We start from the raw sequence: 20,041 nt of genomic DNA on the forward strand, positions 1-20,041 counted from the left end.
TTTTCTCATTTAATTTCACACTGGTAACAATATTATTTGCCCCCATATAGTGCAAAGAAACATTGGTCCCTGGTAAGTTGATGCCAGCTGTGCAATTGACATTTTCTTGAATCAGATTGGCAATTTATGATTTGTGTCTGAAGAACTATTGTTTTTATGTTCTCTTTTGCAGAGAAACAACTTTGTGCTGGATTTAACAGGTGGGTTCAGTGCTGTCTTGCACAGTGCAGGTTGTAAGACATTGAGACACACAGGGTATCATTTGTAAACTAATAATGTATTTTTACCAGTACCCCTGTTTCCTACAGCACACAACTGAAGCAACAAATGTCGATTGGGAATCTCAATGAATCCCTTTGCAATTTCAACATCTCTGAATATGCCTGTTCCTCAGTAAGCTTTTTCAATTCACCACTAAATGTTGTCAGTAGCAACAGATACATTTCTCCTGTCCTCATCTTCTTTATTGATGTTACTCATGTTGATGTCACAGTTGTCTAATTTGGTTCACGTCCCTGCATTCTCTTTTTTAAGACAACCCTTCTGTCAGCGAACAACTTGGTGACGATCCTGAAATGCCAATTGTCCAGCAAAAAGACTTACTCACCAGAAATGTGGAAGCTGTTCTTCCAAAACAATGCTGCTATTCTGGACCAGGCTCTTCTGGATTACTCCAGCATGGTATGTTGAATCCCAGAATTACAACAAAATGTTGGCAATATGTGTGGATTTTGTCAATACACATCTGTTTATACCTTTCCAGAACCCCAACACCAGCAGTCCAGCTATGCCAAATGTCCTTGATGCCATTGGAGATGTCAAACTCAACAACTTCATGAATGCACAGCTGAACAACGCCAGTTTCGTTGACAAGTTGTTCCAGAAGATGCTCCGTCCATTCTTGTCATCTCCATCTAGGAATTTCCTCTCCTGTCTCAGCTCAAAGAACTTCAGTTGTCTGACCTACCAAATTGTGTATGTAAAGCCATGATACCCAATGCCATCGTCAATACAACTGGTGATATGCCTACAATTGAATAAGAAGTCGAGATAACATAGGTAACATGGGCTCTGTTCTCTTTCAGCATTGAGGCTCTAAGCAACTCAATCAGCCTCCATGGACAGAGAGCAACAACAGTGATCTTCACTCATTACATCTATCCATTCCTTTCAAGAAATGACTCATCAGGTAATAAATGGTTCTGGAAAGCACAAAAACATACACACTTCTCTGGGCCAATCCATTGAAGTCATCTGCTTAGGGAACTTAAAGTCCATTTGTTTAACTCTGCTTTTGTTTCAGATCCCGGCTGTGTCTCAAACACCAGTGGAAGCATGGACTGGCTCCAGAGGAACTTTGGCATCTTTTCTGTTTTTGCAGAACTGCAGGAGTTACAAGTCCTTAATCCCCACTTCTCCAGCGTAAGTTTCCTAGGTGTTTGTCTGGATGGTTATCCCCTCAATAACATTACCGTGCCACTCACTGACATGTGCCACCTTTCTTTTTACTTTTTCTATTTGTAGAAGGAATCACTGTCGCTGCTTACCCCAACCCAAGTGGCACAATTGACATTGACCTCCGGGGCATTGAATGACACAGATGACATTAAACTTGTGTTTACGCGGCTGGAGGAAGGAGACGCTTTCAAAAATGTTGACGAGTTTCTGACGCAACTGACCGCAAAGGAAGAGGTAATGCACTTTTGAGATAAACAAACTGCATGATTTCATCTTGACAAATAGCAATCCCCATGTCTTCCTGTGTCTCCCTTTGTGGATAGTGAAGGACAACAAATGAGCAACGAGCAACCTATCAATCTTCTACTTTCATTTATTACCGGCAAAGCTAGATGGAATGCCGTGATGAGTTGTGCAGTGTTGAGGAACTCTGGTCATGTGTTTCAACAGATTCCTGACATCCATCCAGCCGTGAGAGATGTGATGATGAATCAGACGTTCAACATCATCAGCCTTCAATTCCCAGAGTTCAAACGCTGGACTGGATTGCATGGTTGAAGTAAAGCTGATTCCCATCCTCCCCAGTTTTAATGAAGTCATGCTCACCATTGCTACCTCAAACGTCAACTGCACCAACTACCAAGTCATGTGAGTAGGGGCCAAGTTCCTGCTAAAATTAGCCATGGATTCGATGACTAAAATCTATTGCAAATGTGGGGTGGAAGCATCATGAGTGTATCTTTTCCCATTTACAGTGTAAATGGAATGGACAGAGCTTTCCCTGAAATGACTCAGGATAGAAGAGAAGGAATCGCAAGAGTCCTGCTGAAATACCTGAGGAAATCTGTGCACCTAACCAATGGACCAGGTATGGCTCACCAAGCAGGTTGTTGTGCTCATTGGCTTTCTGTTTGATTCTTCATCGCCTATGCTGGATGAAGCGTGCTTTGTTTGAAAGGAGTGAACAGTTGGCATGCTGCTTCCTTGTCTATTGAATATAACATCAATGTACTCCACTTTTCAATAACCAAAACGGCCATACATGTCTTTTAGCTTGCAGGCAGGATAATCCACGATGACAATGACTGGCTTGCAATCAACCTGGGGTCATACTCCAAGTACACAACCTATTCGGATCTCAAAGACTTCAACATCTCAGGGGTAAAACAATTGTTTGCCAGTGTTCTTTGCATAAACCAGAATGTACTAGTTTGACACTGCTCATGTGTGGAATTATGGCTATTTAGAGGGCTAATGCATTGTATTCTGTTGTCTTCTTCTCCCCAGGTGGCAGTTCTAGACTCCCTCTCACCAAACCAGAAAGCTGAATTGATACTGGACCCAAGCACTGGCGCTCTGGAGAATGAGACTCTTGTGAAGAACGTTTTCATCAGCTTGCTGGAATCTCCAAGGGAAGAGCAGCTCAATGAGTTCTTTGTGACTTTTGTTGAAGTCACCAAGCAGGTCAGTACATCACTCTCTGGCTGGAATGGACTTTGTACAGTGAGACCTGGCTCTCGACAAAGTCATCTGACAAAACAATCAGGATGAATGGATGTCCTCCTAAACCATGAACCATTTATTTTCCAGGAAAACATCACTATCATCACAAACACAGCCGTAAGAGACACAATGCTAGACCTGACCTTGATGGCTCTTGCTCCCAAATTCGACGTTTTTGAGCCAAAAGACTTCCAGCTGTGGTTCCAAGTCAATCTGGTTGTTCTGCTGGCCAGCTTCCATCCTGGCAGATTGCTTGATATCCCGCTAAACATCACCTGTGAATCCTACAATGCCATGTAAGAGACTACTTCACCCCAAACAAACATACAAGGGACTGCCTCGTAAAGTACAGATTGACAAAAGACTGCACTAATGTCTCTTTCCTTTTTCTCTCAGATTTACGGGTCTCGACCAAAGTTTGGAATCTCTTCCGCCTCACCTCTCACAGGGTGTAAAGTCAAGCTTGGATGCACTGATGAAGACATTCCAACGTATGTGATAAACTGCTATTTTTCAACAACAGACACTGTATCATCTGAGCCCAGCATTTATAGAACATTTTAAAAATCTCCAAAAAGGCATTCTTTCTTATTTTGCTAACTCATATGCTCCCAAATCTTCCCGTTGATTGACTGACCTTATTTAAATTATCCCCCTCAAAGGTTGCTCAAGGCCTCCAGCTTTAATTGTGGTAAGTACTCTCTGAGTGGGATCTTATTTCAAATAGACCTTTTGTTTACGATATGGGAAAGGTCATGCATCTGGTATCTGCATTGTGGCATTGTTCAGAAAGCCAAAGCATCTCTTTTGTTTTCTCATTTAATTTCACACTGGTAACAATATTATTTGCCCCCATATAGTGCAAAGAAACATTGGTCAATGGTAAGTTGATGCCAGCTGTGCAATTGACATTTTCTTGAATCAGATTGGCAATTTATGATTTGTGTCTGAAGAACTATTGTTTTTATGTTCTCTTTTGCAGAGAAACAACTTTGTGCTGGATTTAACAGGTGGGTTCAGTGCTGTCTTGCACAGTGCAGGTTGTAAGACATTGAGACACACAGGGTATCATTTGTAAACTAATAATGTATTTTTCATTACCGTTTCCTACAGCACACAACTGAAGCAACAAATGTCGATTGGGAATCTCAATGAATCCCTTTGCAATTTCAACATCTCTGAATATGCCTGTTCCTCAGTAAGCTTTTTCAATTCACCACTAAATGTTGTCAGTAGCAACAGATACATTTCTCTCGTCCTCATCTTCTTTATTGATGTTACTCATGTTGATGTCACAGTTGTCTAATTTGGTTCACGTCCCTGCATTCTTTTTTTAAGACAACCCTTCTGTCAGCGGACAACTTGGTGACGATCCTGAATTGCCAATTGTCCAGCAAAAAGACTTACTCAGCAGAAATGTGGAAGCTGTTCTTCCAAAACAATGCTGCTATTCTGGACAAGGCTCTTCTGGATTACTCCAGCATGGTATGTTGAATCCCAGAATTACAACAAAATGTTGGCAATATGTGTGGATTTTGTCAATACACATCTGTTTATACCTTTCCAGAACCCCAACACCAGCAGTCCAGCTATGCCAAATGTCCTTGATGCCATTGGAGATGTCAAACTCAACAACTTCATGAATGCACAGCTGAACAACGCCAGTTTCGTTGACAAGTTGTTCCAGAAGATGCTCCGTCCATTCTTGTCATCTCCATCTAGGAATTTCCTCTCCTGTCTCAGCTCAAAGAACTTCAGTTGTCTGACCTACCAAATTGTGTATGTAAAGCCATGATACCCAATGCCATCGTCAATACAACTGGTGATATGCCTACAATTGAATAAGAAGTCGAGATAACATAGGTAACATGGGCTCTGTTCTCTTTCAGCATTGAGGCTCTAAGCAACCAATCAGCCTCCATGGACAGAGAGCAACAACGAGTGATCTTCACTCATTACATCTATCCATTCCTTTCAAGAAATGACTCATCAGGTAATAAATGGTTCTGGAAAGCACAAAAACATACACACTTCTCTGGGCCAATCCATTGAAGTCATCTGCTTAGGGGAACTTAAAGTCCATTTGTTTAACTCTGCTTTTGTTTCAGATCCCGGCTGTGTCTCAAACACCAGTGGAAGCATGGACTGGCTCCAGAGGAACTTTGGCATCTTTTCTGTTTTTGCAGAACTGCAGGAGTTACAAGTCCTTAATCCCCACTTCTCCAGCGTAAGTTTCCTAGGTGTTTGTCTGGATGGTTATCCCCTCAATAACATTACCGTGCCACTCACTGACATGTGCCACCTTTCTTTTTTACTTTTTCTATTTGTAGAAGGAATCACTGTCGCTGCTTACCCCAACCCAAGTGGCACAATTGACATTGACCTCCGGGGCATTGAATGACACAGATGACATTAAACTTGTGTTTACGCGGCTGGAGGAAGGAGACGCTTTCAAAAATGTTGACGAGTTTCTGACGCAACTGACCGCAAAGGAAGAGGTAATGCACTTTTGAGATAAACAAACTGCATGATTTCATCTTGACAAATAGCAATCCCCATGTCTTCCTGTGTCTCCCTTTGTGGATAGTGAAGGACAACAAATGAGCAACGAGCAACCTATCAATCTTCTACTTTCATTTATTACCGGCAAAGCTAGATGGAATGCCGTGATGAGTTGTGCAGTGTTGAGGAACTCTGGTCATGTGTTTCAACAGATTCCTGACATCCATCCAGCCGTGAGAGATGTGATGATGAATCAGACGTTCAACATCATCAGCCTTCAATTCCCAGAGTTCGAAACGCTGGACTGGATTGCATGGTTCGAAGTAAAGCTGATTCCCATCCTCCCCAGTTTTAATGAAGTCATGCTCACCATTGCTACCTCAAACGTCAACTGCACCAACTACCAAGTCATGTGAGTAGGGGCCAACTTCCTGCTAAAATTAGCCATGGATTCGATGACTAAAATCTATTGCAAATGTGGGGTGGAAGCGTCATGAGTGTATCTTTTCCCATTTACAGTGTAAATGGAATGGACAGAGCTTTCCCTGAAATGACTCAGGATAGAAGAGAAGGAATCGCAAGAGTCCTGCTGAAATACCTGAGGAAATCTGTGCACCTAATCAATGGACCAGGTATGGCTCACCAAGCAGGTTGTTGTGCTCATTGGCTTTCTGTTTGATTCTTCATCGCCTATGCTGGATGAAGCGTGCTTTGTTTGAAAGGAGTGAACAGTTGGCATGCTGCTTCCTTGTCTATTGAATATAACATCAATGTACTCCACTTTTCAATAACCAAAACGGCCATACATGTCTTTTAGCTTGCAGGCAGGACATCCACGATGACAATGACTGGCTTGCAATCAACCTGGGGTCATACTCCGAGTACACAACCTATTCGGATCTCAAAGACTTCAACATCTCAGGGGTAAAACAATTGTTTGCCAGTGTTCTTTGCATGGCCAGAATGTACTAGTTTGACACTGCTCATGTGTGGAATTATGGCTATTTAGAGGGCTAATGCATTGTATTCTGTTGTCTTCTTCTCCCCAGGTGGCAGTTCTAGACTCCCTCTCACCAAACCAGAAAGCTGAATTGATACTGGACCCAAGCACTGGCGCTCTGGAGAATGAGACTCTTGTGAAGAACGTTTTCATCAGCTTGCTGGAATCTCCAAGGGAAGAGCAGCTCAATGAGTTCTTTGTGACTTTTGTTGAAGTCACCAAGCAGGTCAGTACATCACTCTCTGGCTGGAATGGACTTTGTACAGTGAGACCTGGCTCTCGACAAAGTCATCTGACAAAACAATCAGGATGAATGGATGTCCTCCTAAACCATGAACCATTTATTTTCCAGGAAAACATCACTATCATCACAAACACAGCCGTAAGAGACACAATGCTAGACCTGACCTTGATGGCTCTTGCTCCCAAATTCGACGTTTTTGAGCCAAAAGACTTCCAGCTGTGGTTCCAAGTCAATCTGGTTGTTCTGCTGGCCAGCTTCCATCCTGGCAGATTGCTTGATATCCCGCTAAACATCACCTGTGAATCCTACAATGCCATGTAAGAGACTACTTCACCCCAAACAAACATACAAGGGACTGCCTCGTAAAGTACAGATTGACAAAAGACTGCACTAATGTCTCTTTCCTTTTTCTCTCAGATTTACGGGTCTCGACCAAAGTTTGGAATCTCTTCCGCCTCACCTCTCACAGGGTGTAAAGTCAAGCTTGGATGCACTGATGAAGACATTCCAACGTATGTGATAAACTGCTATTTTTCAACAACAGACACTGTATCATCTGAGCCCAGCATTTATAGAACATTTTAAAATCTCCAAAAAGGCATTCTTTCTTATTTTGCTAACTCATATGCTCCCAAATCTTCCCGTTGATTGACTGACCTTATTTAAATTATCCCCCTCAAAGGTTGCTCAAGGCCTCCAGCTTTAATTGTGGTAAGTACTCTCTGAGTGGGATCTTATTTCAAATAGACCTTTTGTTTACGATATGGGAAAGGTCATGCATCTGGTATCTGCATTGTGGCATTGTTCAGAAAGCCAAAGCATCTCTTTTGTTTTCTCATTTAATTTCACACTGGTAACAATATTATTTGCCCCCATATAGTGCAAAGAAACATTGGTCAATGGTAAGTTGATGCCAGCTGTGCAATTGACATTTTCTTGAATCAGATTGGCAATTTATGATTTGTGTCTGAAGAACTATTGTTTTTATGTTCTCTTTTGCAGAGAAACAACTTTGTGCTGGATTTAACAGGTGGGTTCAGTGCTGTCTTGCACAGTGCAGGTTGTAAGACATTGAGACACACAGGGTATCATTTGTAAACTAATAATGTATTTTTCATTACCGTTTCCTACAGCACACAACTGAAGCAACAAATGTCGATTGGGAATCTCAATGAATCCCTTTGCAATTTCAACATCTCTGAATATGCCTGTTCCTCAGTAAGCTTTTTCAATTCACCACTAAATGTTGTCAGTAGCAACAGATACATTTCTCTCGTCCTCATCTTCTTTATTGATGTTACTCATGTTGATGTCACAGTTGTCTAATTTGGTTCACGTCCCTGCATTCTTTTTTTTAAGACAACCCTTCTGTCAGCGGACAACTTGGTGACGATCCTGAAATGCCAATTGTCCAGCAAAAAGACTTACTCAACAGAAATGTGGAAGCTGTTCTTCCAAAACAATGCTGCTATTCTGGACCAGGCTCTTCTGGATTACTCCAGCATGGTATGTTGAATCCCAGAATTACAACAAAATGTTGGCAATATGTGTGGATTTTGTCAATACACATCTGTTTATACCTTTCCAGAACCCCAACACCAGCAGTCCAGCTATGCCAAATGTCCTTGATGCCATTGGAGATGTCAAACTCAACAACTTCATGAATGCACAGCTGAACAACGCCAGTTTCGTTGACAAGTTGTTCCAGAAGATGCTCCGTCCATTCTTGGCATCTCCATCTAGGAATTTCCTCTCCTGTCTCAGCTCAAAGAACTTCAGTTGTCAGACCTACCAAATTGTGTATGTAAAGCCATGATACCCAATGCCATCGTCAATACAACTGGTGATATGCCTACAATTGAATAAGAAGTCGAGATAACATAGGTAACATGGGCTCTGTTCTCTTTCAGCATTGAGGCTCTAAGCAACCAATCAGCCTCCATGGACAGAGAGCAACAACGAGTGATCTTCACTCATTACATCTATCCATTCCTTTCAAGAAATGACTCATCAGGTAATAAATGGTTCTGGAAAGCACAAAAACATACACACTTCTCTGGGCCAATCCATTGAAGTCATCTGCTTAGGGAACTTAAAGTCCATTTGTTTAACTCTGCTTTTGTTTCAGATCCCGGCTGTGTCTCAAACACCAGTGGAAGCATGGACTGGCTCCAGAGGAACTTTGGCATCTTTTCTGTTTTTGCAGAACTGCAGGAGTTACAAGTCCTTAATCCCCACTTCTCCAGCGTAAGTTTCCTAGGTGTTTGTCTGGATGGTTATCCCCTCAATAACATTACCGTGCATCTCACTGACTAGTGCCACCTTTCTTTTTTTTCTATTTGTAGAAGGAATCACTGTCGCTGCTTACCCCAACCCAAGTGGCACAATTGACATTGACCTCCGGGGCATTGAATGACACAGATGACATTAAACTTGTGTTTACGCGGCTGGAGGAAGGAGACGCTTTCAAAAATGTTGACGAGTTTCTGACGCAACTGACCGCAAAGGAAGAGGTAATGCACTTTTGAGATAAACAAACTGCATGATTTCATCTTGACAAATAGCAATCCCCATGTCTTCCTGTGTCTCCCTTTGTGGATAGTGAAGGACAACAAATGAGCAACGAGCAACCTATCAATCTTCTACTTTCATTTATTACCGGCAAAGCTAGATGGAATGCCGTGATGAGTTGTGCAGTGTTGAGGAACTCTGGTCATGTGTTTCAACAGATTCCTGACATCCATCCAGCCGTGAGAGATGTGATGATGAATCAGACGTTCAACATCATCAGCCTTCAATTCCCAGAGTTCGAAACGCTGGACTGGATTGCATGGTTCGAAGTAAAGCTGATTCCCATCCTCCCCAGTTTTAATGAAGTCATGCTCACCATTGCTACCTCAAACGTCAACTGCACCAACTACCAAGTCATGTGAGTAGGGGCCAACTTCCTGCTAAAATTAGCCATGGATTCGATGACTAAAATCTATTGCAAATGTGGGGTGGAAGCGTCATGAGTGTATCTTTTCCCATTTACAGTGTAAATGGAATGGACAGAGCTTTCCCTGAAATGACTCAGGATAGAAGAGAAGGAATCGCAAGAGTCCTGCTGAAATACCTGAGGAAATCTGTGCACCTAATCAATGGACCAGGTATGGCTCACCAAGCAGGTTGTTGTGCTCATTGGCTTTCTGTTTGATTCTTCATCGCCTATGCTGGATGAAGCGTGCTTTGTTTGAAAGGAGTGAACAGTTGGCATGCTGCTTCCTTGTCTATTGAATATAACATCAATGTACTCCACTTTTCAATAACCAAAACGGCCATACATGTCTTTTAGCTTGCAGGCAGGACATCCACGATGACAATGACTGGCTTGCAATCAACCTGGGGTCATACTCCGAGTACACAACCTATTCGGATCTCAAAGACTTCAACATCTCAGGGGTAAAACAATTGTTTGCCAGTGTTCTTTGCATGGCCAGAATGTACTAGTTTGACACTGCTCATGTGTGGAATTATGGCTATTTAGAGGGCTAATGCATTGTATTCTGTTGTCTTCTTCTCCCCAGGTGGCAGTTCTAGACTCCCTCTCACCAAACCAGAAAGCTGAATTGATACTGGACCCAAGCACTGGCGCTCTGGAGAATGAGACTCTTGTGAAGAACGTTTTCATCAGCTTGCTGGAATCTCCAAGGGAAGAGCAGCTCAATGAGTTCTTTGTGACTTTTGTTGAAGTCACCAAGCAGGTCAGTACATCACTCTCTGGCTGGAATGGACTTTGTACAGTGAGACCTGGCTCTCGACAAAGTCATCTGACAAAACAATCAGGATGAATGGATGTCCTCCTAAACCATGAACCATTTATTTTCCAGGAAAACATCACTATCATCACAAACACAGCCGTAAGAGACACAATGCTAGACCTGACCTTGATGGCTCTTGCTCCCAAATTCGACGTTTTTGAGCCAAAAGACTTCCAGCTGTGGTTCCAAGTCAATCTGGTTGTTCTGCTGGCCAGCTTCCATCCTGGCAGATTGCTTGATATCCCGCTAAACATCACCTGTGAATCCTACAATGCCATGTAAGAGACTACTTCACCCCAAACAAACATACAAGGGACTGCCTCGTAAAGTACAGATTGACAAAAGACTGCACTAATGTCTCTTTCCTTTTTCTCTCAGATTTACGGGTCTCGACCAAAGTTTGGAATCTCTTCCGCCTCACCTCTCACAGGGTGTAAAGTCAAGCTTGGATGCACTGATGAAGACATTCCAACGTATGTGATAAACTGCTATTTTTCAACAACAGACACTGTATCATCTGAGCCCAGCATTTATAGAACATTTTAAAAATCTCCAAAAAGGCATTCTTTCTTATTTTGCTAACTCATATGCTCCCAAATCTTCCCGTTGATTGACTGACCTTATTTAAATTATCCCCTCAAAGGTTGCTCAAGGCCTCCAGCTTTAATTGTGGTAAGTACTCTCTGAGTGGGATCTTATTTCAAATAGACCTTTTGTTTACGATATGGGAAAGGTCATGCATCTGGTATCTGCATTGTGGCATTGTTCAGAAAGCCAAAGCATCTCTTTTGTTTTCTCATTTAATTTCACACTGGTAACAATATTATTTGCCCCCATATAGTGCAAAGAAACATTGGTCAATGGTAAGTTGATGCCAGCTGTGCAATTGACATTTTCTTGAATCAGATTGGCAATTTATGATTTGTGTCTGAAGAACTATTGTTTTTATGTTCTCTTTTGCAGAGAAACAACTTTGTGCTGGATTTAACAGGTGGGTTCAGTGCTGTCTTGCACAGTGCAGGTTGTAAGACATTGAGACACACAGGGTATCATTTGTAAACTAATAATGTATTTTTCATTACCGTTTCCTACAGCACACAACTGAAGCAACAAATGTCGATTGGGAATCTCAATGAATCCCTTTGCAATTTCAACATCTCTGAATATGCCTGTTCCTCAGTAAGCTTTTTCAATTCACCACTAAATGTTGTCAGTAGCAACAGATACATTTCTCTCGTCCTCATCTTCTTTATTGATGTTACTCATGTTGATGTCACAGTTGTCTAATTTGGTTCACGTCCCTGCATTCTTTTTTTAAGACAACCCTTCTGTCAGCGGACAACTTGGTGACGATCCTGAAATGCCAATTGTCCAGCAAAAAGACTTACTCAACAGAAATGTGGAAGCTGTTCTTCCAAAACAATGCTGCTATTCTGGACCAGGCTCTTCTGGATTACTCCAGCATGGTATGTTGAATCCCAGAATTACAACAAAATGTTGGCAATATGTGTGGATTTTGTCAATACACATCTGTTTATACCTTTCCAGAACCCCAACACCAGCAGTCCAGCTATGCCAAATGTCCTTGATGCCATTGGAGATGTCAAACTCAACAACTTCATGAATGCACAGCTGAACAACGCCAGTTTCGTTGACAAGTTGTTCCAGAAGATGCTCCGTCCATTCTTGTCATCTCCATCTAGGAATTTCCTCTCCTGTCTCAGCTCAAAGAACTTCAGTTGTCTGACCTACCAAATTGTGTATGTAAAGCCATGATACCCAATGCCATCGTCAATACAACTGGTGATATGCCTACAATTGAATAAGAAGTCGAGATAACATAGGTAACATGGGCTCTGTTCTCTTTCAGCATTGAGGCTCTAAGCAACCAATCAGCCTCCATGGACAGAGAGCAACAACGAGTGATCTTCACTCATTACATCTATCCATTCCTTTCAAGAAATGACTCATCAGGTAATAAATGGTTCTGGAAAGCACAAAAACATACACACTTCTCTGGGCCAATCCATTGAAGTCATCTGCTTAGGGAACTTAAAGTCCATTTGTTTAACTCTGCTTTTGTTTCAGATCCCGGCTGTGTCTCAAACACCAGTGGAAGCATGGACTGGCTCCAGAGGAACTTTGGCATCTTTTCTGTTTTTGCAGAACTGCAGGAGTTACAAGTCCTTAATCCCCACTTCTCCAGCGTAAGTTTCCTAGGTGTTTGTCTGGATGGTTATCCCCTCAATAACATTACCGTGCCACTCACTGACATGTGCCACCTTTCTTTTTTCTTTTTCTATTTGTAGAAGGAATCACTGTCGCTGCTTACCCCAACCCAAGTGGCACAATTGACATTGACCTCCGGGGCATTGAATGACACAGATGACATTAAACTTGTGTTTACGCGGCTGGAGGAAGGAGACGCTTTCAAAAATGTTGACGAGTTTCTGACGCAACTGACCGCAAAGGAAGAGGTAATGCACTTTTGAGATAAACAAACTGCATGATTTCATCTTGACAAATAGCAATCCCCATGTCTTCCTGTGTCTCCCTTTGTGGATAGTGAAGGACAACAAATGAGCAACGAGCAACCTATCAATCTTCTACTTTCATTTATTACCGGCAAAGCTAGATGGAATGCCGTGATGAGTTGTGCAGTGTTGAGGAACTCTGGTCATGTGTTTCAACAGATTCCTGACATCCATCCAGCCGTGAGAGATGTGATGATGAATCAGACGTTCAACATCATCAGCCTTCAATTCCCAGAGTTCGAAACGCTGGACTGGATTGCATGGTTCGAAGTAAAGCTGATTCCCATCCTCCCCAGTTTTAATGAAGTCATGCTCACCATTGCTACCTCAAACGTCAACTGCACCAACTACCAAGTCATGTGAGTAGGGGCCAACTTCCTGCTAAAATTAGCCATGGATTCGATGACTAAAATCTATTGCAAATGTGGGGTGGAAGCGTCATGAGTGTATCTTTTCCCATTTACAGTGTAAATGGAATGGACAGAGCTTTCCCTGAAATGACTCAGGATAGAAGAGAAGGAATCGCAAGAGTCCTGCTGAAATACCTGAGGAAATCTGTGCACCTAATCAATGGACCAGGTATGGCTCACCAAGCAGGTTGTTGTGCTCATTGGCTTTCTGTTTGATTCTTCATCGCCTATGCTGGATGAAGCGTGCTTTGTTTGAAAGGAGTGAACAGTTGGCATGCTGCTTCCTTGTCTATTGAATATAACATCAATGTACTCCACTTTTCAATAACCAAAACGGCCATACATGTCTTTTAGCTTGCAGGCAGGACATCCACGATGACAATGACTGGCTTGCAATCAACCTGGGGTCATACTCCGAGTACACAACCTATTCGGATCTCAAAGACTTCAACATCTCAGGGGTAAAACAATTGTTTGCCAGTGTTCTTTGCATGGCCAGAATGTACTAGTTTGACACTGCTCATGTGTGGAATTATGGCTATTTAGAGGGCTAATGCATTGTATTCTGTTGTCTTCTTCTCCCCAGGTGGCAGTTCTAGACTCCCTCTCACCAAACCAGAAAGCTGAATTGATACTGGACCCAAGCACTGGCGCTCTGGAGAATGAGACTCTTGTGAAGAACGTTTTCATCAGCTTGCTGGAATCTCCAAGGGAAGAGCAGCTCAATGAGTTCTTTGTGACTTTTGTTGAAGTCACCAAGCAGGTCAGTACATCACTCTCTGGCTGGAATGGACTTTGTACAGTGAGACCTGGCTCTCGACAAAGTCATCTGACAAAACAATCAGGATGAATGGATGTCCTCCTAAACCATGAACCATTTATTTTCCAGGAAAACATCACTATCATCACAAACACAGCCGTAAGAGACACAATGCTAGACCTGACCTTGATGGCTCTTGCTCCCAAATTCGACGTTTTTGAGCCAAAAGACTTCCAGCTGTGGTTCCAAGTCAATCTGGTTGTTCTGCTGGCCAGCTTCCATCCTGGCAGATTGCTTGATATCCCGCTAAACATCACCTGTGAATCCTACAATGCCATGTAAGAGACTACTTCACCCCAAACAAACATACAAGGGACTGCCTCGTAAAGTACAGATTGACAAAAGACTGCACTAATGTCTCTTTCCTTTTTCTCTCAGATTTACGGGTCTCGACCAAAGTTTGGAATCTCTTCCGCCTCACCTCTCACAGGGTGTAAAGTCAAGCTTGGATGCACTGATGAAGACATTCCAACGTATGTGATAAACTGCTATTTTTCAACAACAGACACTGTATCATCTGAGCCCAGCATTTATAGAACATTTTAAAAATCTCCAAAAAGGCATTCTTTCTTATTTTGCTAACTCATATGCTCCCAAATCTTCCCGTTGATTGACTGACCTTATTTAAATTATCCCCCTCAAAGGTTGCTCAAGGCCTCCAGCTTTAATTGTGGTAAGTACTCTCTGAGTGGGATCTTATTTCAAATAGACCTTTTGTTTACGATATGGGAAAGGTCATGCATCTGGTATCTGCATTGTGGCATTGTTCAGAAAGCCAAAGCATCTCTTTTGTTTTCTCATTTAATTTCACACTGGTAACAATATTATTTGCCCCCATATAGTGCAAAGAAACATTGGTCAATGGTAAGTTGATGCCAGCTGTGCAATTGACATTTTCTTGAATCAGATTGGCAATTTATGATTTGTGTCTGAAGAACTATTGTTTTTATGTTCTCTTTTGCAGAGAAACAACTTTGTGCTGGATTTAACAGGTGGGTTCAGTGCTGTCTTGCACAGTGCAGGTTGTAAGACATTGAGACACACAGGGTATCATTTGTAAACTAATAATGTATTTTTCATTACCGTTTCCTACAGCACACAACTGAAGCAACAAATGTCGATTGGGAATCTCAATGAATCCCTTTGCAATTTCAACATCTCTGAATATGCCTGTTCCTCAGTAAGCTTTTTCAATTCACCACTAAATGTTGTCAGTAGCAACAGATACATTTCTCTCGTCCTCATCTTCTTTATTGATGTTACTCATGTTGATGTCACAGTTGTCTAATTTGGTTCACGTCCCTGCATTCTTTTTTTAAGACAACCCTTCTGTCAGCGGACAACTTGGTGACGATCCTGAAATGCCAATTGTCCAGCAAAAAGACTTACTCAACAGAAATGTGGAAGCTGTTCTTCCAAAACAATGCTGCTATTCTGGACCAGGCTCTTCTGGATTACTCCAGCATGGTATGTTGAATCCCAGAATTACAACAAAATGTTGGCAATATGTGTGGATTTTGTCAATACACATCTGTTTATACCTTTCCAGAACCCCAACACCAGCAGTCCAGCTATGCCAAATGTCCTTGATGCCATTGGAGATGTCAAACTCAACAACTTCATGAATGCACAGCTGAACAACGCCAGTTTCGTTGACAAGTTGTTCCAGAAGATGCTCCGTCCATTCTTGTCATCTCCATCTAGGAATTTCCTCTCCTGTCTCAGCTCAAAGAACTTCAGTTGTCTGACCTACCAAATTGTGTATGTAAAGCCATGATACCCAATGCCATCGTCAATACAACTGGTGATATGCCTACAATTGAATAAGAAGTCGAGATAACATAGGTAACATGGGCTCTGTTCTCTTTCAGCATTGAGGCTCTAAGCAACCAATCAGCCTCCATGGACAGAGAGCAACAACGAGTGATCTTCACTCATTACATCTATCCATTCCTTTCAAGAAATGACTCATCAGGTAATAAATGGTTCTGGAAAGCACAAAAACATACACACTTCTCTGGGCCAATCCATTGAAGTCATCTGCTTAGGGAACTTAAAGTCCATTTGTTTAACTCTGCTTTTGTTTCAGATCCCGGCTGTGTCTCAAACACCAGTGGAAGCATGGACTGGCTCCAGAGGAACTTTGGCATCTTTTCTGTTTTTGCAGAACTGCAGGAGTTACAAGTCCTTAATCCCCACTTCTCCAGCGTAAGTTTCCTAGGTGTTTGTCTGGATGGTTATCCCCTCAATAACATTACCGTGCCACTCACTGACATGTGCCACCTTTTTTTTTCTTTTTCTATTTGTAGAAGGAATCACTGTCGCTGCTTACCCCAACCCAAGTGGCACAATTGACATTGACCTCCGGGGCATTGAATGACACAGATGACATTAAACTTGTGTTTACGCGGCTGGAGGAAGGAGACGCTTTCAAAAATGTTGACGAGTTTCTGACGCAACTGACCGCAAAGGAAGAGGTAATGCACTTTTGAGATAAACAAACTGCATGATTTCATCTTGACAAATAGCAATCCCCATGTCTTCCTGTGTCTCCCTTTGTGGATAGTGAAGGACAACAAATGAGCAACGAGCAACCTATCAATCTTCTACTTTCATTTATTACCGGCAAAGCTAGATGGAATGCCGTGATGAGTTGTGCAGTGTTGAGGAACTCTGGTCATGTGTTTCAACAGATTCCTGACATCCATCCAGCCGTGAGAGATGTGATGATGAATCAGACGTTCAACATCATCAGCCTTCAATTCCCAGAGTTCGAAACGCTGGACTGGATTGCATGGTTCGAAGTAAAGCTGATTCCCATCCTCCCCAGTTTTAATGAAGTCATGCTCACCATTGCTACCTCAAACGTCAACTGCACCAACTACCAAGTCATGTGAGTAGGGGCCAACTTCCTGCTAAAATTAGCCATGGATTCGATGACTAAAATCTATTGCAAATGTGGGGTGGAAGCGTCATGAGTGTATCTTTTCCCATTTACAGTGTAAATGGAATGGACAGAGCTTTCCCTGAAATGACTCAGGATAGAAGAGAAGGAATCGCAAGAGTCCTGCTGAAATACCTGAGGAAATCTGTGCACCTAATCAATGGACCAGGTATGGCTCACCAAGCAGGTTGTTGTGCTCATTGGCTTTCTGTTTGATTCTTCATCGCCTATGCTGGATGAAGCGTGCTTTGTTTGAAAGGAGTGAACAGTTGGCATGCTGCTTCCTTGTCTATTGAATATAACATCAATGTACTCCACTTTTCAATAACCAAAACGGCCATACATGTCTTTTAGCTTGCAGGCAGGACATCCACGATGACAATGACTGGCTTGCAATCAACCTGGGGTCATACTCCGAGTACACAACCTATTCGGATCTCAAAGACTTCAACATCTCAGGGGTAAAACAATTGTTTGCCAGTGTTCTTTGCATGGCCAGAATGTACTAGTTTGACACTGCTCATGTGTGGAATTATGGCTATTTAGAGGGCTAATGCATTGTATTCTGTTGTCTTCTTCTCCCCAGGTGGCAGTTCTAGACTCCCTCTCACCAAACCAGAAAGCTGAATTGATACTGGACCCAAGCACTGGCGCTCTGGAGAATGAGACTCTTGTGAAGAACGTTTTCATCAGCTTGCTGGAATCTCCAAGGGAAGAGCAGCTCAATGAGTTCTTTGTGACTTTTGTTGAAGTCACCAAGCAGGTCAGTACATCACTCTCTGGCTGGAATGGACTTTGTACAGTGAGACCTGGCTCTCGACAAAGTCATCTGACAAAACAATCAGGATGAATGGATGTCCTCCTAAACCATGAACCATTTATTTTCCAGGAAAACATCACTATCATCACAAACACAGCCGTAAGAGACACAATGCTAGACCTGACCTTGATGGCTCTTGCTCCCAAATTCGACGTTTTTGAGCCAAAAGACTTCCAGCTGTGGTTCCAAGTCAATCTGGTTGTTCTGCTGGCCAGCTTCCATCCTGGCAGATTGCTTGATATCCGCTAAACATCACCTGTGAATCCTACAATGCCATGTAAGAGACTACTTCACCCCAAACAAACATACAAGGGACTGCCTCGTAAAGTACAGATTGACAAAAGACTGCACTAATGTCTCTTTCCTTTTTCTCTCAGATTTACGGGTCTCGACCAAAGTTTGGAATCTCTTCCGCCTCACCTCTCACAGGGTGTAAAGTCAAGCTTGGATGCACTGATGAAGACATTCCAACGTATGTGATAAACTGCTATTTTTCAACAACAGACACTGTATCATCTGAGCCCAGCATTTATAGAACATTTTAAAAATCTCCAAAAAGGCATTCTTCTTATTTTGCTAACTCATATGCTCCCAAATCTTCCCGTTGATTGACTGACCTTATTTAAATTATCCCCCTCAAAGGTTGCTCAAGGCCTCCAGCTTTAATTGTGGTAAGTACTCTCTGAGTGGGATCTTATTTCAAATAGACCTTTTGTTTACGATATGGGAAAGGTCATGCATCTGGTATCTGCATTGTGGCATTGTTCAGAAAGCCAAAGCATCTCTTTTGTTTTCTCATTTAATTTCACACTGGTAACAATATTATTTGCCCCCATATAGTGCAAAGAAACATTGGTCAATGGTAAGTTGATGCCAGCTGTGCAATTGACATTTTCTTGAATCAGATTGGCAATTTATGATTTGTGTCTGAAGAACTATTGTTTTTATGTTCTCTTTTGCAGAGAAACAACTTTGTGCTGGATTTAACAGGTGGGTTCAGTGCTGTCTTGCACAGTGCAGGTTGTAAGACATTGAGACACACAGGGTATCATTTGTAAACTAATAATGTATTTTTCATTACCGTTTCCTACAGCACACAACTGAAGCAACAAATGTCGATTGGGAATCTCAATGAATCCCTTTGCAATTTCAACATCTCTGAATATGCCTGTTCCTCAGTAAGCTTTTTCAATTCACCACTAAATGTTGTCAGTAGCAACAGATACATTTCTCTCGTCCTCATCTTCTTTATTGATGTTACTCATGTTGATGTCACAGTTGTCTAATTTGGTTCACGTCCCTGCATTCTTTTTTTAAGACAACCCTTCTGTCAGCGGACAACTTGGTGACGATCCTGAAATGCCAATTGTCCAGCAAAAAGACTTACTCAACAGAAATGTGGAAGCTGTTCTTCCAAAACAATGCTGCTATTCTGGACCAGGCTCTTCTGGATTACTCCAGCATGGTATGTTGAATCCCAGAATTACAACAAAATGTTGGCAATATGTGTGGATTTTGTCAATACACATCTGTTTATACCTTTCCAGAACCCCAACACCAGCAGTCCAGCTATGCCAAATGTCCTTGATGCCATTGGAGATGTCAAACTCAACAACTTCATGAATGCACAGCTGAACAACGCCAGTTTCGTTGACAAGTTGTTCCAGAAGATGCTCCGTCCATTCTTGTCATCTCCATCTAGGAATTTCCTCTCCTGTCTCAGCTCAAAGAACTTCAGTTGTCTGACCTACCAAATTGTGTATGTAAAGCCATGATACCCAATGCCATCGTCAATACAACTGGTGATATGCCTACAATTGAATAAGAAGTCGAGATAACATAGGTAACATGGGCTCTGTTCTCTTTCAGCATTGAGGCTCTAAGCAACCAATCAGCCTCCATGGACAGAGAGCAACAACGAGTGATCTTCACTCATTACATCTATCCATTCCTTTCAAGAAATGACTCATCAGGTAATAAATGGTTCTGGAAAGCACAAAAACATA

The 20,041-nt window shown here is 42.2% G+C and overlaps 1 protein-coding gene and 1 long non-coding RNA gene across 2 annotated transcripts; both read left to right on the forward strand.

Moving 5' to 3' along the window:
• Nucleotides 1-3,214: 3,214 nt before the first annotated feature.
• LOC124001273 lies at nucleotides 3,215-4,340 on the forward strand. Its single transcript, XR_006832766.1, has 7 exons — nucleotides 3,215-3,257; nucleotides 3,358-3,452; nucleotides 3,624-3,652; nucleotides 3,822-3,843; nucleotides 3,944-3,971; nucleotides 4,075-4,159; nucleotides 4,300-4,340. It is a non-coding gene; the product is annotated as an uncharacterized LOC124001273 (long non-coding RNA).
• Nucleotides 4,341-4,377: 37 nt separating this feature from the next.
• On the forward strand, nucleotides 4,378-18,284 carry LOC124002286. Its single transcript, XM_046309662.1, has 54 exons — nucleotides 4,378-4,446; nucleotides 4,529-4,658; nucleotides 5,070-5,188; nucleotides 5,292-5,459; nucleotides 5,676-5,875; nucleotides 5,983-6,095; nucleotides 6,281-6,387; nucleotides 6,513-6,689; nucleotides 6,816-7,024; nucleotides 7,125-7,219; nucleotides 7,390-7,418; nucleotides 7,588-7,609; nucleotides 7,710-7,737; nucleotides 7,841-7,925; nucleotides 8,067-8,213; nucleotides 8,296-8,507; nucleotides 8,618-8,721; nucleotides 8,836-8,954; nucleotides 9,053-9,220; nucleotides 9,437-9,636; nucleotides 9,744-9,856; nucleotides 10,042-10,148; nucleotides 10,274-10,450; nucleotides 10,577-10,785; nucleotides 10,886-10,980; nucleotides 11,151-11,179; nucleotides 11,349-11,370; nucleotides 11,471-11,498; nucleotides 11,602-11,686; nucleotides 11,827-11,973; nucleotides 12,056-12,267; nucleotides 12,378-12,481; nucleotides 12,596-12,714; nucleotides 12,817-12,984; nucleotides 13,201-13,400; nucleotides 13,508-13,620; nucleotides 13,806-13,912; nucleotides 14,038-14,214; nucleotides 14,341-14,549; nucleotides 14,650-14,744; nucleotides 14,916-14,944; nucleotides 15,114-15,135; nucleotides 15,236-15,263; nucleotides 15,367-15,451; nucleotides 15,592-15,738; nucleotides 15,821-16,032; nucleotides 16,143-16,246; nucleotides 16,361-16,479; nucleotides 16,581-16,748; nucleotides 16,965-17,164; nucleotides 17,272-17,384; nucleotides 17,570-17,676; nucleotides 17,802-17,978; nucleotides 18,105-18,284. Exons 1-54 carry the CDS (start codon nucleotides 4,378-4,380, stop codon nucleotides 18,282-18,284), a joined length of 6,708 nt encoding a protein of 2,235 aa, XP_046165618.1.
• The last annotated feature ends 1,757 nt before the right edge of the window (nucleotides 18,285-20,041 follow it).

The sequence above is a fragment of the Oncorhynchus gorbuscha genome, linkage group LG17, assembly GCF_021184085.1.
Source record: "Oncorhynchus gorbuscha isolate QuinsamMale2020 ecotype Even-year linkage group LG17, OgorEven_v1.0, whole genome shotgun sequence".
NCBI lineage: Eukaryota > Metazoa > Chordata > Actinopteri > Salmoniformes > Salmonidae > Oncorhynchus > Oncorhynchus gorbuscha.